The sequence below is a fragment of the Sus scrofa genome, chromosome 13 (genome assembly GCF_000003025.6).
Source record: "Sus scrofa isolate TJ Tabasco breed Duroc chromosome 13, Sscrofa11.1, whole genome shotgun sequence".
In the NCBI taxonomy this organism is placed as follows: Eukaryota; Metazoa; Chordata; class Mammalia; order Artiodactyla; family Suidae; genus Sus; species Sus scrofa.
In genome coordinates this window covers 97280787-97302450 of record NC_010455.5, presented here as the reverse complement: position 1 = coordinate 97302450, position 21664 = coordinate 97280787, and the positions used below count along the sequence as shown (strand labels likewise).

Here is a 21664-nt window from a genome sequence, read left to right as displayed (position 1 = left end):
TTGTTCCTTCACCTGAAACATATTTTTCTGCTGTCTCATTCTGTCTGACTTTCTCTGTTTGTGGTCTCCTTTCCTCAGTTAGCAGGATTGCAGTTCCTTTTGCTTTTGGTATCTGCCCCTGTGGATAAGGTTGGTTCAGGGACTTGGGCAGGCTTCCTGGTGGGAGGGACTGGTGCCTTCCCACTGGTGAGTAAAGCTGGTTCTTGTCCCTCTGATGGTCAGAGCCATGTGGCTTGAAATGGTAGGAGACTGAGACACACACACACACATAAACACACACACAGACCCCCACCTGAACTGGTTCCTGAGATCCACTCACTTATTGCCTATGAGATAATAAATACACTGGGAAACCTTAGGTGGATGCCAATTAGATTTTGTCTAAGGCCATGCTGCTAAGAACCAAGTATTTTATATGAAACCCCAAATTTGATTATCTGATCCATGATGGAGCATGGAAAAACATAAAATAACCATTTTAATATATGGGGTTTAATATTTCTTGAGATTACTCTTTTATGGCCCTTAGTTGAATTCAAGGCATGAGAGCCAAAGAGCTTTTTGGTTGCTATCACCTCAGATATATATCTCTTTTACTCAGCTTTATTCTTTTCAATTTTAAAACACTGGGAAACCTTCCCAAAGTGCATTTTCCAAAGGAAAATCTCCACCAAGAGCTCAAATTGGTGCTAATCTAGTTAAGAAATATAATTCTTGGCATCTGTAGAACAAAGTCCTCTTGTTTCTCTTCTACTGCTAGATATACCATCCACATGAGAAAGTCTTTATTTCTACCCTGTACTTCACTTATTTGTTCCCTGAGTACTGAGCAGTGACTTGTGTGTAAGGTGATACACATACCATCGTGTTCACATCTGTACAGAGAGGCAAGATCTATCATAAGTTCTGGCATTAACGGCTGCTGTTAAAGTGGTGTATTTGTATGAGCAACCATAGGGAAATCTGCATGTGCGGCATTAGCACTCCTGGGATCCAAAGTATCCTAGAGATAAAATAATTTCAGGGGCCTGAGATCTACCTCATTAGCAAATCCCTTTGCTTCTCCTGAGAGCAAAGGATCCCTTATCCTTTGGAAAGAGGTTGAATGGTACGTGTCAGGTCTCTAGGACCCATGTCCGTCCAGCCTCATTTGGCCTCCCAGCCCCCACTCATATCCTGCTGCTGTCAGCAGTGCCCATGGCCCCTCGAAACACGTGAAAAGTCTAGATGCTGTTTAGAGATTGAGAGCCTTTGATAGCAATTCCTTGGTGTTTATACGTACTATTTGCTCTTTGCTTAATGTTTCACTTTTCTAGTTATTTGAGATATTTCCAGATGACGGATGTGGGAGGAAAACAGAAAAGTTGAGTGTGGTAAACTTCTGGTGTTTTTTAAAAATAGTGACATTATACATTTAAAAAATTTTTAAATTTTTGCTTGGAATCATACTTAAAAGACTTTAATAGCTGCCAGCTATTTTTCTCTAGGACATCTAGAGTTGTTGGAAAAAATATATATGACCAAATTGGTTAAGACAGCCTGTTTTTTCATTGTTGCTGGCAAGTGTTCGCTCATCCCCAAAGTTTAAAAACATTACTTTGAACGTGATTTTCACTGATCTTTACTATGCCTGTCTGTGATCACAATTGGTAGGAAACACTTGGGTTGTACTTCCAATGCCACCACTGTGGTTTCTCAGCAAGTTACAGATTAATGTGCTTGGAGACATATTCCTCTAATGGAAGAGGTATACTTCTCCAGCTGCAAGTTTTTCTTGGCTAAGAGGACTCAGAGACAGTAAAGTAACCCTGAGCATGATATTCTTTGTTGGCTCTGAGAAGAATTGTGATTGTGTTCTACTCCCAAAACTAAGGATCTGAATAGCCATGACGGGGACAAAGATATGTCATGTAAAAGGTAAACTAACGAAAATATACATGCCATGGAGAGATTGAGGCAACCCAAAAAAATTGATAGGTGAGACAGAGGGGTTTGGGAAATAACTCAATGTTTTAATTGAATGATAACTGGAATGGTAACCTCAAGGGAGCAGGCATAGAATATGATTATAATGGAGAAAATGAACAAATCAGTTGGCCTTCCTAGACACCACATGTCTGAAGAGTATGCCAGCAAAAAGAGAGTGTTCACTGTGGGGTCATTATTTTGGCACATTTACCCAGTACTGTGTAGGAGGTTAGAGACTGACTCCAGTGGACAAGAAAGTTCCAGTCACCAGATAGGAATTTGGTTGTAGGGCAGGATTGTTATTTCAGTTAGATTTCATTATGGCCTAGATGAAACAGCCTCCAGATATTCCTTTGCTCTGATTTGATCTTGTACCCATGAGTGAACATTCTGATTAGTAATCTGGCTCCTGATAGCCTGATAATGTGAAAGGATGACCTGGAAAGACTGTCACTATGGAAGAGTAATTTGGAGTACCTGATCATGCACCAGCCATTTGGAAACCCCTTGCTGTGAGTTAGCCTCAGTGGATCCAAACAGTTCTATATTGCCTGGCCCAGCATGTGCCCAGACTTCTAAAGCTGAAGGGCAGGGAGCAGCCAGCCTCTCAGAGATGCCTCTTAAGGCATCACAACAGTAATGGCCCAGTCTAATTGGGCCCAGTTAAATCACTGGGAAGGGAGACAGTCTAGATAAAGGCAAAGCTTGATGTGAGAGAAGTGTAACTCTAAGTCCTGGTCCTGATAGTTAGATGGTGTTAGGGACTCTTAAGAAGAATAAGACAGACATATACTGAGTGGAACTTCTTTATAAACACATGATTTATCACCAAGGAATAGGGTCAGTGCTTTTATCATAGCTAAGTTCGTAGTAAGACTTCAGCTGAATCTATTTAATACCTATTTTCTCTGCTCACATTGACCCTTGAGTCTGAAAAATTGGTAGAACTACAGGAATGGATTAAGGACTTTTCAGGTCTATTTTTGTTGCTAGGGACTGAAAGAAAGACAGCTTAATAAGCACAAGAGACTTATTTAGCTCACTCAGAAAAATTGAGAGATAGAACTGGCCTCAGGCACAGCCTAATGCTTGGGGCCCAAATGATGTCACCAAGTTTGTCTTAACTTGTCTCTCAGATAGATCCATGTTGCCTTGAATCTCATACAGATTCTATCCTACTGAGGTCACAAAATGGCTGAAGCTACTCTTTTTTTTAATGTATTTTTAAAATTAAAGTATATTTGATTTACAGTGTTGTGGCAATTTTTGCTGTAGAGTAAAGTGACCCAGTCATATGGATATAAATACAATTCTTTCTTTTTTTAATTTCTTTTTTATTACTCAATGAATTTTATTACATTTATAGTTGTACAACGATCATCACAACCAAATTTTATAGCATTTCCATCCAAAACCCCCAGTGCATCCCCCCCCCAAAAAAACCCATCTCCTTTGGTAACCATAAGTTTTTCAAAGTCTATGAGTCAGTATCTGTTCTGCAAAGAAGTTCATTGTGTCATTTTTTTAGATTCCATATGTAAGTGATAGCATTTGATGTTGATGTCTCAATGTCTGACTGACTTCACTTAGCATGATAATTTCTAGATCCATCCATGTTGCTGCAGATGCCAGTATTTCGTTTCTTTTAATTGCTGAGTGATATTCCATTGTGTATATGTGCCATATCTTCTTTATACACTCCTCTGTTGATGGACATTTAGGTTGCTTCCATGTCTTGGCTATTGTATAGTGCTGCAATGAACATTGAAGTACATATATCTTTTTGACTCTTGGTTTTCTCTAGATAGATGCCCAGGAGTGGGATTGCTGGATAAAATGGTAATTTTATTTTTAGTTTTCTGAGGAATCTCCATAATGTTTTCCACAGTGGTTGCACCAATTTACATTCCCACCAACAGTGTAGTAGGGTTCCTTTTTCTCCACACCCTCTCTAGCATTTATTGTTTGTAGACTTTTTGATGATGGTGATTCTGGCCAGTGTAAGGTGGTACCTAATAGTGGTTTTGATTTGCACTTCCCTAAAAATGAGTGATGTCAAATATCTTTTCATGTGTTTTTTGGCCATCTGTATGTCTTCTTTGGAGAATTATCTGTTTGGATCTTCTGCCCATTGTTTGATGGGGTTGTTCATTTTTTTGGTATTGAGCTTCAGAAGGTGTTTATAAATTTTGGAGATTACTCCCTTGTCAGTCGCTTCATTTGCACATATTTTCTCACATTCTGTGAGTTGTCTTTTCATTTTGTTTAGGGTTACCTTTCCAGTGCAGAAACTTTTTAGGTTAATTAAGACCCATTTGTTTATTTTGTTCTTGTCATTACTCTAGGAGGTGGATCTGAGAAGATGTTGCTGTGGTTTATGTCAGAGAGTGTTTGGCCTGTGTTTTCCTCTAAGAGTTTTATAGTGTCTGGTCTTCTATCTAGGTCTTTAATCCATCTGAAGTTTATTTTTGTGTATGGTGTTAGGGAGTGTTCTAATTTCATTCTTTTCCATGTGACTCTCCAGTTTTTCCAGCACCATTTATTGAAAGAATAAATGTATATTCTTTTCTCCGTTGTATATTCTTTTTTTTTTTTTTATCTTTTTGCTATTTCTTTGGGCTGCTCCCACGGCATATGGAGGTTCCCAGGCTAGGGGTCTAATAGGAGCTGTAGCCGCTGGCCTACGCCAGAGCCACAGCAACGTGGGATCCGAGCCACATCTGCAACCTACACCACAGCTCACGGCAACGCCAGATCCTTAACCCACTGAGCAAGGGCAGAGACCGAACCCGCAACCTCATGGTTCCTAGTCAGATTCGTTAACCACTGTGCCACAATGGGAACTCCTCTGTTGTATATTCTTGACTCCTTTGTCATAGATTAGTTGACTTTCCTCCATTGTATATTCTTGCCTCCTTTGTCATAGATTAGTTGACCATAGGTGCATGGGGTTTACTTCTGTGCTTTCTATCCCATTCCACTGATCTATATTTCTGTCTTTGTGTCAGTACCATACAGTATTGATGATTGTAGCTTTATAGTATAGTCTGAGGTCAGGGAGCCTGATTCCTCCAGCTCCATTTTTCTTTCTCAATATGTCTTTGGCTATTCTGGGTCTTTTGTGCTTCCAAACAAACCTTAAAATATTTTGTTCAAGTTCTGTGAAAAATGTCCTCAGTAATTTGATAGGGATTGCATTGAATCTGTAGATTACCTTGGATAGTATAGTCATTTTGATAATATTGACCCTTCCAGTCCAAAAGCATGGTATATCTTTCCATCTATTTGTGTCATCTTTGATTTCTTTCATCAGTGTCTTAGAGTTTTCAGAATATAGGTCTTTTGTCTCTTTAGGTAGGTTTCTTCCTAAATATTTTATTCTTTTTGATGTGGTGGTAAATGGGATTGTTTCCCTAATTTCTCTTACTAACCTTTCATGATTAGCATACAGAAATGCAGTTGATTTCTGTGTATTAACTTTGTATCCTGTGACTTTTCCAAAATCATAGATGAGCTCTAACAGTTTTCTGGTAGAGTATTTAGGATTTTTTGGGTATAGTATCATGTCATCTGCAAACACTGATAGTTTTACTTCTTCCTTTCCACTTTGTATTCCTTTTATTTCTTTTACTTCTCTGATTGCCATGCTAGGACTTCCAAAACTGTGTTGAATAGTAGTGATCTGAGAGTGGACATCTGTGTCTTGTTCCTGATCTCAGTGGGAATTCTTTCAGCTTTTCACCATTGAGAATGATGTTAGCATAGGTTTGTTGTATATGGCCTTTATTATGTTGAGGTAGGATCTGTCTATGCTCATTTTCTGAAGGGTTTTTATCAGAAATGGGTGTTGGATTTTGTCAAAGGCTTTTCCTGCGTCTGTTGAGAGAATCATATGGTTTTTCTTCTTCAGTTTGTTAATGTGATGTATCACACTGATGAATTTGCGGATATTGAAGAACCCTTGCATCCCTGGGATAAATCCCACTTGATCATGAGGTACAATCCTTTTAATGTGTTGTTGGATGTGGTTTGCTAGTATTTTGTTGAGGATTTTTGCATTGATGTTCATCAGTGAGATTGGCCTGTAGTTTTCTTTGTTTGTGGTATCTTTGTCTGGTTTTGGTATCAGGGTGATGGTGGCCTCATAGAATGAGTTTTGGAGTGTTCCTTCCTCTGTTATTTTTGGGAATAGGTTCAGAAGTGTAGGTGTTAGCTCTTCTTTAAATGTTTGATAGAATTGTCTTGTGAAGCCATCTGGTCCTGGAATTTTGTTTGTTGGAATTTCTTTTTTTTTTTTTTCTTGTCTTTTGTCCTTTTAGGGCCACACCTGCAGCATATGGAGGTTCCCAGGCTAGGGGTCAAATCAGAGCTACAGCTGCTGGCCTACACCATAGCCACAGCAACGCCAGATCTGAGGCACATCTGCGACCTACACCAGAGCTCACGGCAACACTGGATTCTTAACCCACTGAGCAAGGCTAGGGATCAATCCCGCAACCTCATGATTAGTAGTCGGGTCGTTAACCACTGAGCCATGACGGGAACGCCATGTTTTTTGGAAATTTTTTAATCGCAGTTTCAATTTCAGTACTTGTGATGGGTCCACTCATCTTTTCTATTTCATCTTGGTTTAGTCTTGGAAGATTGTACCTTTCTAAGAATTTGTCCACTTCTTCTAGGTTTTGTTATTGGCATATAGTTTCATGTAGCAATCTCTTATGATCCTTTGTGTTTCTGTGATGTCCATCATAACTTCTCCTTTTTCATTTCTAATTTTATTGATTTGAGTCCTCTCTCTTTTTTTCTTGGTAAGTCTGGCGGTTTATCACTTGGTAAGTAAGGGTTTATCACTTTTGCTGATCTTTTCAAGGAACCAGCTTTTCATTTCATTGATCTTTTTCTATGGTTTTCTTCATTTGTATTTCATTGATTTTTGCTCTAATCTTTATGATTTCTTTCCTTCTGCTAACTTTAGGTCTTGTCTGTTCTTCTCTCTCTAGTTGCTTTAGATGTAAAGTTAGGTTATTTATTTGAGCTTTTTCTTGTTTCCTGAGGTAGGCTTTTATTGCTGTAAACTTCCCTCTTAGAACTGCTTTTGCTGCATCCCATAGGTTTTGGAGTGTTGTATCCTTGTTGTCATTTGCTTCTAGATATTTTTTAATTTCCTCTTTGATTTCTTCAGTGATCCATTGGTTATTTAGTAGCATGTTGTTGAGTCTCCACGTGTTTGTGTTTTTTGCAGATTTTTTTCTTGTTGTTCATTTCCAGTCGTATAGCACTGTGGCTAGAAAAGATGCTTGATATGATTTCAACTTTCTTAAAGGTACCAAGGTTGGATTTGTAGCCCAGGATGTGATCAATCTTAGAGAATGTTCCATTTGCACTTGAGAATAATGTGTATTCCGTTGCTTTTGGATGAAATGTCCTCCAAATATCTACTAAGTCCGTCTTGTCTAATGCTTCATTCAGGGCCTGTGTTTCCTTGTTGATTTTCTGTCTGGATGAATCTGTCCATTATTGTAAGTGGGGTGTTAAAGTCCCCCACCATTACTGTGCTGTCATTGATTTCTCCTTTTAAGGTTGTTAGCAGTTGCCTCATATATTGTGGTGATCCTATGTTGGGTGCATATGTATTTACAATTGTTATATCTTCTTTTTGGATTGATCCTTTGATTGTAATGTAATGTCCTTCCTTGTTTCTTAAAATTTTATTCATTTTAAGGTCTATTTTGTCTGATATGACTGTTGCTACTCCAGCTTTTTTTTGATTCCCATTTGCATGGAATATTTTCTTCCATCCTCTCAATTGTATGTGTCCCTAGAAGTGAAGTGGGTCTCTTGAAGACAGCATATATATGGATCTTGTTTTTGTATCCATTCAGCCAGTTTATGTCTTTTGGTTGGAGCATTTAGTCCATTTACATTTAAGGTAATTTTTGATATGTATGTTCTTATTAATTACTTTGGATTTGTTTTTGTTGCTCTTTTTTCTTCCCTTCTTCTCTGTTCTCTCCTCTTGTGGTTTGATGACTATCTTTAGTGTTGTATTTGAGTTTATTTTTCTTATTTGTGTATCAATTGTATATTTTTGGTTTGCAGTTGCCCTGAAATTTTGATATATGTGTCCACATATATACAAGATTAAGTTGTTGGTCTCTTAATATAAGTGTATCTCTAGTGTCCTGCTCCTGCATTTGTACCCTCCGCTTCTCACAATTTCTGATTTTGGTAGCGTAATTGTGCATGGGTGATTTCCTATCTTTGCTGTATATATGCCTTTAGTGATGAGCCTTGTTATTTGTGGTATTTTTGTTCCTAGTTGTGGCATTTTTTTTTTTTTTTTTTTTTTTTTGCCTAGAGATGTGCTTTTAGTATTTAATGTAAAGCTGATTTAGTGTTGCTGGATTCTCTTAGCTTTTGTTTATCTGTAAATCTTTTGATTTCTCCTTCAAATCTGAATGAAAGCCTTGCTAGGTAAAGTAATCTTGGTTGGAGGTTTGTTTCCTTTCATCACGTTAAGTATGCCATTCCCTTCTTGCCTGTAGAGTTTCTGCTGAAAAAATCTGCTGATAACCTTATTGGGGTTCCCTTGTATGTTATTTGTTTCTTTTCCTTAGCTTCTTTCAATATTTTCTCTTTGTCTTTAATTTTGGTCAGTTTGATTAATATGTGTCTCGGGGTATTCCTCCTTGGGCTTATTTTATATGGTATTTGTTGTGTTTCCTGGATTTGAGTGAGTGGCTCCTTTTCCATGTTAGGGAAGTTTTTTATCTATTATCTCTTCGAATATTTTTTCTGTCCCTTTCTCTCTCTCTTCTCCTTCTGGCACCCCTATAATATGGATGTTGGTGCATTTAATGTTGTCCCAGAGTTCTCTAAGACTCTCTTCATTTCTTTTCGATCTTATTTCCTCTTTTCTCTTCTGAGCCAGTGATTTCCACTAATCTGCCCTCCACTAATCTGCCCTTATGTGTTCTTCTGCCTCTTGTGTTCTGCTGTTGGTTGCTTCTAATGAATTTTATATTTTGGTTATTGTATTTTGCATCTCTGCTTGCTTAAGTTTTAAATCTTGTATTTCTTTGCTCAGTGTTTGCTGTAAATTATCAATCTTTGCCTCCAGTTTATTTCCATTGTCCTGCATCATTTTCAGCATTATCAGTCTAAAGTCTTTTTCCTGGAGGCTGATAGTCTCCAGATCACTTAGCTGTTTTCCTGGGTTTTTTTTCTTGCTCCCTTATCTTAGTTACCATTCTCTGCCTTTTCATTTTTATAGGTTTTTGGTGTCCTTTTTTGCAGACAGTAGATTTGTAGCCTCTCTTAATTCTGATGTCTATGCCCCTTGAGGCTGAAGTTGGTATGAGGGCTTGCTGTAGGTTTCCTGATGGGAGGGACTGCTTGCCCACTGGTAGATGGTGCTGATTTCTATCCCTCGTGTGGGTGGGGCTTTGCCTCTGGGTGAGATTAGAGGTGCTGTATTCCTGGGGTTTCTTTAGGCAGCCGTTTACTGATGCATGGGGCTGCAGTCCCACCTTGATTATTGTTTGGCCTGGAGCTTCTCAGTGCTAATGGATGGGGCCAGATTTTTCTAAAATGGCCACCTCCAGAGAAACACAGGCTGATGAATATTCCCAAGAGCTTTGCCTCCAATGTCCTTCCCCTACAACAAGCCACAGTAACCCTCTATTTTCCCAGGAGATCCTCCAAGAACTGCAGTCAGGTCTGACCCAGATTCCTATGGAGCCTCTGTTTTGCTCTGGGACCCAGTGCACATTAAAGCCTGTGTGTGCCTTTCAAGAATGGGGTCTCTGTTTCCCCCAGTCCCATGGATCTCTTGTGCACAAGCCCCACTGGCCTTCAATGCCAGATGCTCTGGGGGTCTTTCTCCCAATGCTGGATCCCCAGGCATGGGAACTTGACATGGGGCTCAGAACTCTTACTTCTGTAGGTGAGTCTCTATGAACTAGTTACTTTCCAGCCTGTGGGGCTTCCCACATAGCAGGTATAGGGTTGCCTGCCTCTCCTACCTCCTGATTTGGCCTACTTTTTGTCTTCTGGAATAGGATATCTTTTTGAAAGTTTCAAGTCCATTTGGTTGAAAGTTGTGCAGCAGTTGGTTATAATTTTGTTGTTTTTTAAGAGAGAAGTTGAGCTCCAGTCCTTCTATTCAACCATCTTATTCCTGTCTCGTCTACATTTTTTTTCTTATATTATCTTCCATCATGGTCTATCCCAAGAGACTGGATATAGTTTCCCATACTATACAGTAGGACCTCATTGCTTATTCATTCTAAATGTAATAGTTTACATCTACTAACCCCCAAATCCCAGTCCATCCCACTCCCTCTGCACTCCCCTTTGGCAACCATAGGTCTGTTCTCCATGTCTGTGAGTCTCTTTCTGTTTTGTAGATCAGTTCATTTGTGCCATATTTTAGATTCCACATAAGTGATATCATATGGTTATTTGTCTCTCTCTTTCTGACTTCACTTAGTATGATAATCTCTAGGTCAATCTATGTTGCTGAAAATGGCATTATTTCATTATTTTTTATGGCTGAGTGGTATTCCACTCTAAAAATGTACCACATCTTCTTAATCTATTTATCTGTTGATGGACATTTAGGTTGTTTCTTAATCTTCCATTTTCAACACTTTAAATACAGCAGAAGAGAGAGAGAATAGAATCTCTTTCACAGAGCCCCTGGATGATTCTTCCATTATCATTTAGTAACTTGCCCATCCCTAACCTATCATTTGGAAATGTGATTTTCTGGTTGTCCAGTGTCTAAATAATTTGACTGCCCTCGAAGGGAAGGATGCACATGCCTTCATCAAAAATAACTGAGAGGTGGCCATGGAAGTCCTATATGCTAAGGTGTGTGTAACAACTCACTTGCCCAATCAACTAGCACTGAAAATGGATGGCACTGCAGGCCATGCCAGCAGTTGGTGACCCAAGGAAGAGGATGGGGGTGAGCAGGCCCTTTCCACTCCCTTACCCTGCTTCCTCCTTCCCATTACACTATGTTCCCAATTGCAGCTATCACTACAGATTTGCGTTTTCTTTTTCTTTTCTTTTTTTTTTTTTTTTTGCTATTTTTTGGGCCGCTTCCACGGCATATGGCGATTCCCAGGCTAGGGGTCTAATTGGAGCCATAGCCACCAGTCTACGCCAGAGCCACAGCAACGCAAGATCCGAGCCACGTCTGCAACCTACACCACAGCTCACGGCAACGCCAGATCCTTAACCCACTGAGCAAGGGCAGGGACCGAACCCGCAACCTCATGGTTCCTAGTTGGATTCGTTAACCACTGCGCCACGACGGGAACTCCTGCGTTTTCTTCATTAGTTATTCAACTTGACAAATGTTTGTTGATGACCTGCCATAACCTAGAATTGTGAGAGATATTAGAGGAGATACTTTATGGGTGGAAAGATAGAAGCACTTTTCACATGAACAATTAGAGAAAAACAGCTATTTTTTATTTCAAAGATAATGATACAAAGTCATACACATTGTGCACTGTACAACTTTTGCTTTCTAGTTAGCCTAAGGAGTGGGATTGATGGTCAGAATGGTTGATGGTAGGGAAAACATGTAATTCATTTGCAAGAAAACAATTTGGGAGTCCCTGTCATGGTGCAGTGAAAACGAATCCAAATAGGAACCATGAGGTTGCCTGTTAGATCCCTGGACTCGCTCAGTGGATTAAAGGATCCAGCACTGCCGTGAACTGTGGTGTAGGTGGCAGACACTTTGGATCTGATGTTGCTGTGACTGTGGTGTAGGCCCGTAGCTATACCTCCAATTCAACCCCTAGCCTGGGTACCTCCTTATGCCTTTGGCATTGCCCTAAAAAGCAAAAAAAAAAAAAAAAAAAAAAAAAAGAAGAAGAAAGAAAGAAAAGAAAAGAAAACAATTTGTATTTTCCAAATATTACTCCCTAATTAGGTAATTAAATGCAGATAGCACTATTTTATGTGTAATGATATTGATGTTCAGTCACAAAGTAGATCAAAAAGAGAATGATATATGACCCAGAATTCCTTCAGTTTTTAGTCTTATATGTATTCATTTTTTTTTCTTAATCTCATTAGCCACAATTTTAGCTTTTAAGATACTGTCAGAAAGCAATGTATTCAACATTTCTTGGATTGTTTTCTCTAGTATAAATCTGAGTTATTCCTCTCATCGGTTACTCCTGATTACCCTAAAGATCAATTCCAAACTCCTTAGCATGGTGCCAGACCTTCATAATTGTACCCCTGTTTACCTCTTCTGTCCCTTCTCTCACCTTCCACCCCAGTTTTCCCACATGTACCCTATAGTATCCATATAGAACCCTTTACAGTTCCCGAAAGTCAGGTTCTCCCACCTCTGTGCCTTCACACACATATTTTCTTCTGTCCACTCCTTTCCTAGCCATCTCCCAGCCACCTCATCTTCATTCACCAGGTCTCAGCAAAGACATTACCTCCTCTGGGAATTCTTTCTTGAGCCCCCATCAAGACTGCAAAAAGTGCTCCTTTTGTGTTCCTTTGTCCCCCTGCACTTTCCTTATCCTGAAAAGTGCTCCTTTTGTGTTCCTTTTTCCCCATCAGCCTATGCTATTAACTGCTCAAAGTCTCCCTAACAAGGACAGGAGTTCCCAGAGTTCCCAAATACAAGGAAAACAGGGTGGGGCCCGTGTTTTCACAGCTGCACTCTGGGAGCTTAGATCAATAAATATTTCTGGGATGAATGAATAAATGAGTGAAGAATGATCCCCTTATTCTTTGTTGCTTCCTTGTATTTCCTCAGAATTACAACCGGCCCCCTGTGATGGCATTAGCCATCCCCGTTGCAGTGAAATTCCTCCACAGAGGTAACAAGGAATTGTGTAGGAATATGTCCAACTACCTGTCCCTGGCTGCAATTACCAAAGCGGACCTCCTGGTCGATCACACAGAAGTTATAGTAAAGAGCATACTTCAAGGTATGGTGCAAAGGCTGAGCCTGGGGATGTGTTTTAGGAATTGTTTTAAAATGTTTTCATGACGCAGTTATGGTTTATGGAACGTGAGTCATTGAGTAAAGAGAGATACGTTAGTTTCTCTGCTTTGCCACTAGATGGCTGGAGAACACAGGTTAGGTTACTTGAGCTAGCTGAGTCTGTGTCTCTTCACCGGCAGTTAAGTTCTTTGGATGTGTTAGATGAGTTGTAAGCCTCCTTCCTACATGTCTCATTTGGAGAACTGTTTGCTGGGCTCTGGTCATCTTGTCCAGCTACCAACTGTGCCGAACCTGTCTGTACCAAGTGTAACATGTCCCACTGCTGTCAGTGGCAGATGGAAAAGCTCTTCACCATTTGTTTTCCAGAAGCACAAAATGCTAGATAAAATCCACATGTGAAGACTTCTTAAATGTGAACATGATTTAGGACTGACTTATAATTGTGTTAAATACTACCATAAAACGTCATATCAGGACATCTCAAAGTTTTCATATTTTCATGAAAGAGATCAAGTTAGTCTAGTAGAATATTCTTTGTCTTGTGTTTTTTTCCTTGGTTTTAGGTCTGTCAGAAGCTTTTAATTTTTTTGGTTTGGGGTCAAAGAACAAATATATGGTATTATTTGCTATGTACCCAGATGCCGTCAGTCTTAATATATAGATGTGTCTGAGGTCCATGAGTATTTTGGCCCACAGTTTATTGCCACATGCCCCACATGTTCAAGTTGAGCATCAACCCTCTGGAAAGTGCTCCCAAACCAAGTATTTCTTAGAGTCGCCAATATTCTCTTCTTGGAATGGCGTAGTGTGGTAATGTCCATCTCCAGCACTCTGAGCCCAACAAACTCTGTGGCTGCCACCATGGAGGTTCTAGGAATAGATTTGACTCCACACTGCCCTGCCTGGGATGGCAGCCTCTGTCCCTTTGTGCTGCTACCCCTGAAGTTTCAGAAGTATGTGACCTGAGGCTAGATGGAGAACACCTGTCTTTCTCCTCGGTGTTACACTTGGGTAGAGGGCCAGAGTAAGTTTGCTTGGCTCCCAGTATCAAACTATGGTACTGAGTTTGCAGTAAAATATATTGTTCTGTTTTATCTAAACGCCTCTCTCTTTCTTGGGCTTAGCTATCCACTCAAGAGTCAAGCTAGCAACAAATTAGTCCACTAGTTCTCAAAATGCCTATGACCCAACAAGGACCCTAATTTTGTTCGTTGTATCAGACATTCCCAAGAAGAATTTTTAGTACCCACTCCCAACCCTGGACATCTGACCAGCCATCTCCAGTGGTCTGTCAGATGCCATATTTGTCTGAGCTCCAGCCATGAGAGTGGAATTTTATCACTTTGCTTGTGTTACATTCTGAAAACTTGTCATTGGTATTATGTAGTCTATATCATTCATTTCTCATTTTCTTTGGCTATAGAATGGAATTGCTAATTTCTCATTATATATATCCTAAATTTACTAAAAGTCCAGGAAAGCAATTATGCTTTTTCACCACCTTGGGTATATATTTGGTACAGACTTTACAGGAATTACAAATACTTACTCGTGCCACACATTCTAAAACCATGGTAATTAGACTTGCAAGTAAACTGATTTATGGGGGAAAAATTGAGTTGTCTCTTTGCAGCTGCCAAGAGTTTAGCTCATATATTTGGGGGTTTTTTTGTTTGTTTTTTGGGGGTTTTTTTGAAATGCGCTTTCAATGACAAATCTTTTGAAATGCAGAATATGCTTTCTGAATTCACTGCAAGCATTTGAAATAAATAAATAAATGATTTGGTTTATTTGATCTGGCACTATGAAAATTACCGTAAAATAAATGACAGTTTAACCTATAAAAAGTTGGGACTGAATATTTCAGGGTTAAGTTTTTAGACCTGATGTATCTTTAAAACTCACTCATATAAGCCCAGCAAATTACGTGTAGCAAAGCAGAAGGGATCTTGATGTCTCTGGGTAGTAAGATTTCTGCTCTGCAAATCTTTGTTATATATCCCTTGCCAAACAGCCTTTGGAGACGTAATTGGGATTTGTTTTCTTTTTTGTTTCTTTCCTTTAGCTATTCCTCCTTGATTTATGTTATCCTAATCTTTATTCTCCCATTTTTCTACTTCTACAGAAAATGGCAGAGTTTTACAGTTATTTGATTTGATCTTTGTTTTTATAAGATTAGAATTATAAAATTATAGAATATTAGGTTGAGATATTAAATATGATTTAGTCTGGTTACCCAGGTAATGTTTGATTCTCCACCAAATCGTCATCCATTCAGTGATAACAATAATAATTATAACAACAGTAATAACTGCAATGGCTAGAATTTACTTCATTCTTCCTTTATGCCAAATGCTGTACTAAGCATTTTATATCAATTACATCATTTAAAACCCACAAGATTTCCATAACAGAAGTCCTTTTATTATCCTGTTGTACCAATTAGTAGTTTTTTGGGTTTTTTTGGCTGCACCCATAGCATGCAGAAATTCCTGGGCCAGGGATTAAACCTGTGCCACAGCAGTAACAATCCTGAATCCTTAATCACTAGGCAAGCAGGGAACTCCCAATTAATAGCACTTTAAGTAACAGAAACCCAGGTGTAAATAGCTTAATGATGATAATAATGAAGACGATGATGATGATGAGAAGAAGAAGGATTGGAAGTTCTCCTGTGGTGCAGCAGATCAAGGATCTGGTCCAGGTCACAGCTGTGTCACAGGTTTGATCCCAGGCCTGGGAATTTCCACATGCCCTAGGTGCAACCATACAAGAAAAAAAAGAGAATGAAGAGAAGAACAAACTGAACAAGAAGAAGAGGAGGAGGAGGAACTCCTCACTGGAATACATGACTAAAAAGTGCATTAGTATATCTGACTTCCCACATAACTTGATTCAGGACTCAGATGTGGTCCCAAAAATCATTATTCAGTTCCACTTCCTGTGGAGACTGGTTTCGCCTTCATGCTCCATGTAATGGGCCTCTCTGGCCTCCAGCTCACATCATCATGAATACCAGTTAAGAAAAAGAAACTCCTTGTATAGTTTCATTGTTTCTCTTTGACCCAGCATGGGGCACATGCTGATTTCTGAACCAATTCATCCTTATTGCTAGAGGATACAGATATTGCTGGCCAGACATGGGTCATGAGGCACCATCAAAGCAGGATATGGGACTAAGGGAGATGGCAAGTAGATAACCCCCAAATCCAAGACTGTTGCTAACAGTGTTGTAAATTAATACTGGGTACCAAAAAATAGCCTTATGTAAATATTTACTTTTATCTCTTTATACTTTCTTCTTGAGAGATTGAGCTCGGAGTTCCCGTCGTGGCTCAGTGGTTAACGAATCCATCTAGGAACCGTGAGGTTGAGGGTTTGATCCCTGGCCTTGCTCAGTGGGTTAAGGACCCAGCATTGGCCGTGAGCTGTGGTGTAGATCGCAGATGCAGCTCAGATCCCGCTTTGCTATGGCTGTGGTGTAGGCCGGCAGCTACAGCTTTGATTCTACCCCTAGCCTGGGAACCTCCATATGCTGCGAGAGTGGCCCAAGAAATGGCAAAAAGACAAAAAAAAAAAAAAAAAGAGAGAGATTGAGCTCATTGCTTTGGTATGCCAGGATCTTACTGATAATGATCCTTCCATCTCAATATATGTGCAGTTCTTTCAGGGTTCTTGTCATCTGTAAATTTTATGAATAGAACCACTCTAGTCTCATTTCAAAACACTAATGAAAAGGTACACCCAATAAAGCCAGGCAAGCCTTGTGGTGTACTGGTGGTGACTGCCCCTTATACTTGGTTGATGTTATTCCATTGATTGTATTTTTTTCCAATGTATTATACATATCCATAATGCCAAATCCTGTAATTTTGTAATTCCAATATCCATAATACCACACCAAATGCCTCCTTTAAGTTTATGAATCAATCATGAGAAACTTTATCAAATGGGGTTATGTATTTATCCCTGAAGGCTAGTTTAAAGCCATTTTTTTTAACTGTTTCCTATTATTGATTGTATACAAGTAATGATGTTTATCTTTACATTACATGTAAATATAGATTCCTTTACTCAGATTGCTTAGACTCCATTTGTCCATTTTGTGTTCTCCGAATTTTCCCAGTGACAAGGAGATTGTGAAAGTCCTTCCTTTTGGAGTAAGGCTTCAAGGCATGTGTAGAGTGTTGTCTTGATTTGTACTTTAGAGCTTAGGGTATGGAAAACCTGAATGTTGCTGTATCAAGACAATTATATTAGTATTTTTAAATGAATCCACCAAAAAAAGGGCCCTTCCTATTTAGTATTATATGCAAATTAGACGAAATGATTACAATCTTATCTAAACTTTTTCATATAAGAAGGAGTACATTCTCCAACTACTTCTGTGAAGCTAGTATAGCCATGAGGTCAACTCTATAGTGGAGTATAAAAAAAGGAAAATACAGGCACATCTTAATTATGAACACAGATGCACAAATCACAAATATAAATGTTATCAAAATGATTCTAGCAATGTTTAAAATAATAGACATTTGTTGAGTTATTGCTCTGTACCAGATACTAGTCTTTTCACTCATATAATTCTCCTAATGTCATGAGGGAGGAGCTATTGTTATCCTCATCTTATAAAAGTTATACTGACTAAGTTAAGTTATAGTAGGAATGCAAGGATGACAGTATTCAAGAAGTAATCCCTCACAGTAAAAGACTAAAGGGGAAAAAAGTCACTTAATCAGTAAAAGCATCTCATAAAATTCAGTATCCATTCATTAAAAACAAAATTGCAACCTGAGAATTTTGGAGAACTTTCTTAAACTGATCAAGAGAATATGTGTGTGTGTGTGTGTGTGTGTATACACTCATATATATATTCTCTCCTTTTGTAAAATTAAAAGTCTGTTCAGGATAAAAAAAAAAAATCCCTTTGCAAACTGGCAATATATGGGCACATCCTTAATCTAATAAAGGATATTTACAAAAACCTGCAACTAAAATCATACTTAATGGGGAAATATTGAATGCTTCCCTGTTGAATTAAGACATAAGAGGAATTCTCTTTGTGGCTCACTGGTTAACGAATCCAACTAGGAACCATGAGGTTGCAGGTTCGATCCCTGGCCTTGCTCAGTGGGTTGGGGATCCAGCGTTGCCGTGCGCTGTGGTGTGGGTTGCAGACGAGGCTAGGATCCTGCATTGCTGTTGCTGTGGCGTAGGCCAGCGGCTACAGCTCCAATTAGACCCATGGCCTGGGAACTTCCATTTGCCATGGGAGCAGCCCTAGAAAAGGCAAAAAGAAAAAAAAAAGAGAGACATAGGCAAGGGGATGTCCCTTGGGTAATTAATTTATTTTCTGTTTAAATCATATCAAGATAATTTAATATTTTGTAACATTATTCAGAACCTTTTTAGAGTGACCCTGAATAATTCTCCAAACTTGTTCTTTGCCATGTGAAGATCCTTTGTTAAACCTGCCCAGTATTGGAATATAAAAGCATAACCAATGCTCAGGGCAGCATGAGTTAGCATATATTTCACCCAGGAAGCTCACAGTATTATTGCCAATCTCTGAAATGAGAGTATCTCCAAATGAAGGGGATTATCTGAGCACTTGTAGGGAAACTCTTTCCAGATTTTGATTTTGATTTGGAACTCTGTGATGCAGTGCACACCACTATATCAAAACTAAAAGCAGGGATGTTCCCTCTTCTGCATTTCTGAATCACTGGTCTTAATAAGGAAATATGCCTATCAATATGCGTTTTAAATGGTCCTCTGGCACAAATCATAAGATGACCTCAAATGATTTGAAACTTAAATAGAAAGTTTTTGGAAAGAAATTTAGTCTCATCTCAGCAAGAGTCCAAATTCCTTTCTGACTTCCTGGCAATAGCCTAGAAAAGACTGTCGGGTTAATTATGATAAATTTACCTCATTTCTTTCTCAGTGTGAGACAGAATTCAAGCCTCTGATTGGTGAGCTGTCTCAGAAAAATGGAAATAGAAAATTGACTTCTCATTTATTATGGCAGTAAAAAATATGTACCAAATGAGGTGGAGGCTAGACTTAAATAGATGTAACAACTGTACTTTACCCAATGCCAGGCCTATCAGTGGTTATGATGATTCTTCTTTTTATCACCATCTTCAAAATTATTGTCATCATTGTCATCACGGAGTATCTGATATGTACAGGCCCATATTATAATACTGAAGACAGCATCATATCCATTTGTGGAGTTTTATGATCTTGGAGAGATACTTAGCTATTAAAAATTCATTATAGTTATTCTTCAAGGAAAAGGCTTTAAGTTTACCGTATTATAGGTTGTTGGGAAATAATTTATTAGTCAAATATTTTAGAAAACAGGCTGCTAAAGTAATCTCATTAACAATATTGAGCCTGAATATTAATACATACAGGGAAATATTAAATGTTATAAAAGCCACTACACATAGAGATCAAGAAACTCACATCTTGAACCAGAAAAAAACCTCTTCTGAATTGTTAACCAAGTCTTAGATCTAATATCTGCCAGTTTGCACCTTCCTCACTTTACCAGCAGATGTTGCTGTGAAGTAGAATAAAGCCTGCACAGTTTTGAGTATCCACAGGCCAAACTCTGAGAATAACTTACTAACAGGAAAAGGGAATCTTTGTGTTTGTTTATTTATTGTATGCTTATCTTTTTATTTAATGTACTGGTAACAACTTGGAAAAACATTTTTATGATACTTATTTTAGGGTTTCTAAAGCATGTTTAGATATATTATCCCTTGTTATGTCATTTTCATAATACCCCTTCAGCAAGGTAGGCAAGTCATGTTATCTCCAATTTTTTTTTTGGCTAATTTGAGACTCAGACTAGTTGGCAGGCCTAACATCTTGTAGTTAGTGGTAATGGTGCTAGGTTTAAATGCTGTGTTCCTGACCCAAGCCCAGCAGGCTTTCTTCTACACTCCAGATTTATAAAGCCAAATGCAAGGGTCAGCAATCTTGAGTTTTCAATAGTGAATCTGGGAATATATAAGTGAACACATACAACAACTTTGACTAAGATTTTTAACTTTATGAGGGCTATTTCTTAGTGGCTAAAATACAGTTCTGGAAACATTTGGCCTTAACTTCTCAAAGAAGAGCTTTCTAATATAAAATTTAATGAGAGATGAACTAAAAATCAATTGTAATTTCTTCTTTGCAAATCTAATTATTCATTAAAGTGAAGCTAACTGAGTAATTGTAAATACCTAGCTCTAAAATCCTACAATATATACTTAATAGTCAGATGTTCTAAATATATTTTAAAGCAATTAATACTTAATTAAAAGCCAATTTATATTGCAGTAGACAAGGAAAAATTTATCAACTCTATCTTGTTCAGATACTATCTCTGCAAAAAAGTTGCTCTACTGATATACATATGTACTAAAGTAACAAAGTAACAAGCTGTCACAGTTTTCCTGGGACTAAAGGGTTTTCCTAGGACAGGTGACTTTCAGCACTAAAACTGGGATGGTGCTAGGCAAGTCAGGACACTTGGTCACTCTAGCACACACACATAAGATTTTATGTTTTATATACATGATGTATTATATATTAGTTATACACATATTTTTTTCCTCTGACTTGAGTTACACAGTTCTTCTATTGTGCTGCAATATGACATTGCCCTCAGTAATCATTCTGGTGAATAAAACTCTTTACCAGTGTTAAACTAAGCCAGCACACTGATATTTCTTTTTAGATATTTCATCTCAATTTTACACGTTTCTTTTGTTGACACTATGTATTCTAATACTCATTAAATGTTAGTTGAAAAAAAAAAAAAAGGAGTTCCCGCCGAGGCGCAGTGGTTAACGAATCTGACTAGGAACCATGAGGTTGCGGGTTCGATCCCTGCCCTTGCTCAGTGGGTTAAGGATCCGGCGTTGCCGTGAGCTGTGGTGTAGGTTGCAGACTCGGCTCAGATCCAGCGTTGCTGTGGCTCTGGTGTAGGCTGGCAGCTACAGCTTTGATTCGACCCCTAGCCTGGGAACCTCCATGTGCCGTGGGAGCGGCCCAGGAAATAGCAGAAAAAAAAAAGACAAAAAAAAAAAAAAGTCAAATAGATTCCTGAGAATTTGTGAAATATATTTTGTACATATAGTCTATGAGTGTTGTGAGGGACTAAAGTGCTTGTTCTTTTTTATTAAAAGAAAAATCACTTTACTGGATCAGGATTAAAGTGGTCAACCAAAAGTGAACTGAAGAAAATAAAAACATATTTTTTTGGTCATGTAAAAGAAGTGCAGGAACAGGCAGCCTAGGGCTGGCAAGACTGGCAAGCTGTCTTGCCAGTCCTGCACTTGCCAGGGCTGGCAAGACAGCTTCATGATATTAAAGATCCAGTTTACTCTGTACTGTTATGCTAAATCTCTTTATCAAGGTTGCTGAAATTCCAGCCATCATTATTGCATTGCAGTCAGAAGGAGGAAGACAGAGAATCACGTACAATATTTCAGCATCAGCCAGAACTTAGTCATATGCCACATCAAGCTTCAGCTGATACTGAAATATGTAGACTTTACTTCAAGTAACCATACATACCATTAAAACTAGAATTCTATTACTTAGGAAAAGATGGAATCTAGATATCAAGATATTAAAAGTCCCTAGAACACCTACCCAGAATTATTGCTATACCAGATGAAATTTCTACTTTTG

At 38.6% G+C, this 21664-nt stretch overlaps 1 protein-coding gene across 12 annotated transcripts in view; it reads left to right on the top strand.

Annotated features, from left to right (window-relative positions):
- VEPH1 (ventricular zone expressed PH domain containing 1) overlaps positions 1-21664 on the top strand; it is a 379885-nt gene that overhangs the window by 63756 nt on the left and 294465 nt on the right. For all 12 annotated transcript variants that reach the window (XM_021069710.1, XM_021069713.1, XM_021069715.1 and 9 more), the window contains one exon: positions 12770-12944. In XM_021069710.1, the coding sequence (XP_020925369.1) occupies positions 12770-12944 (175 nt within the window). The remainder of the gene's footprint in view (positions 1-12769; positions 12945-21664) is intronic.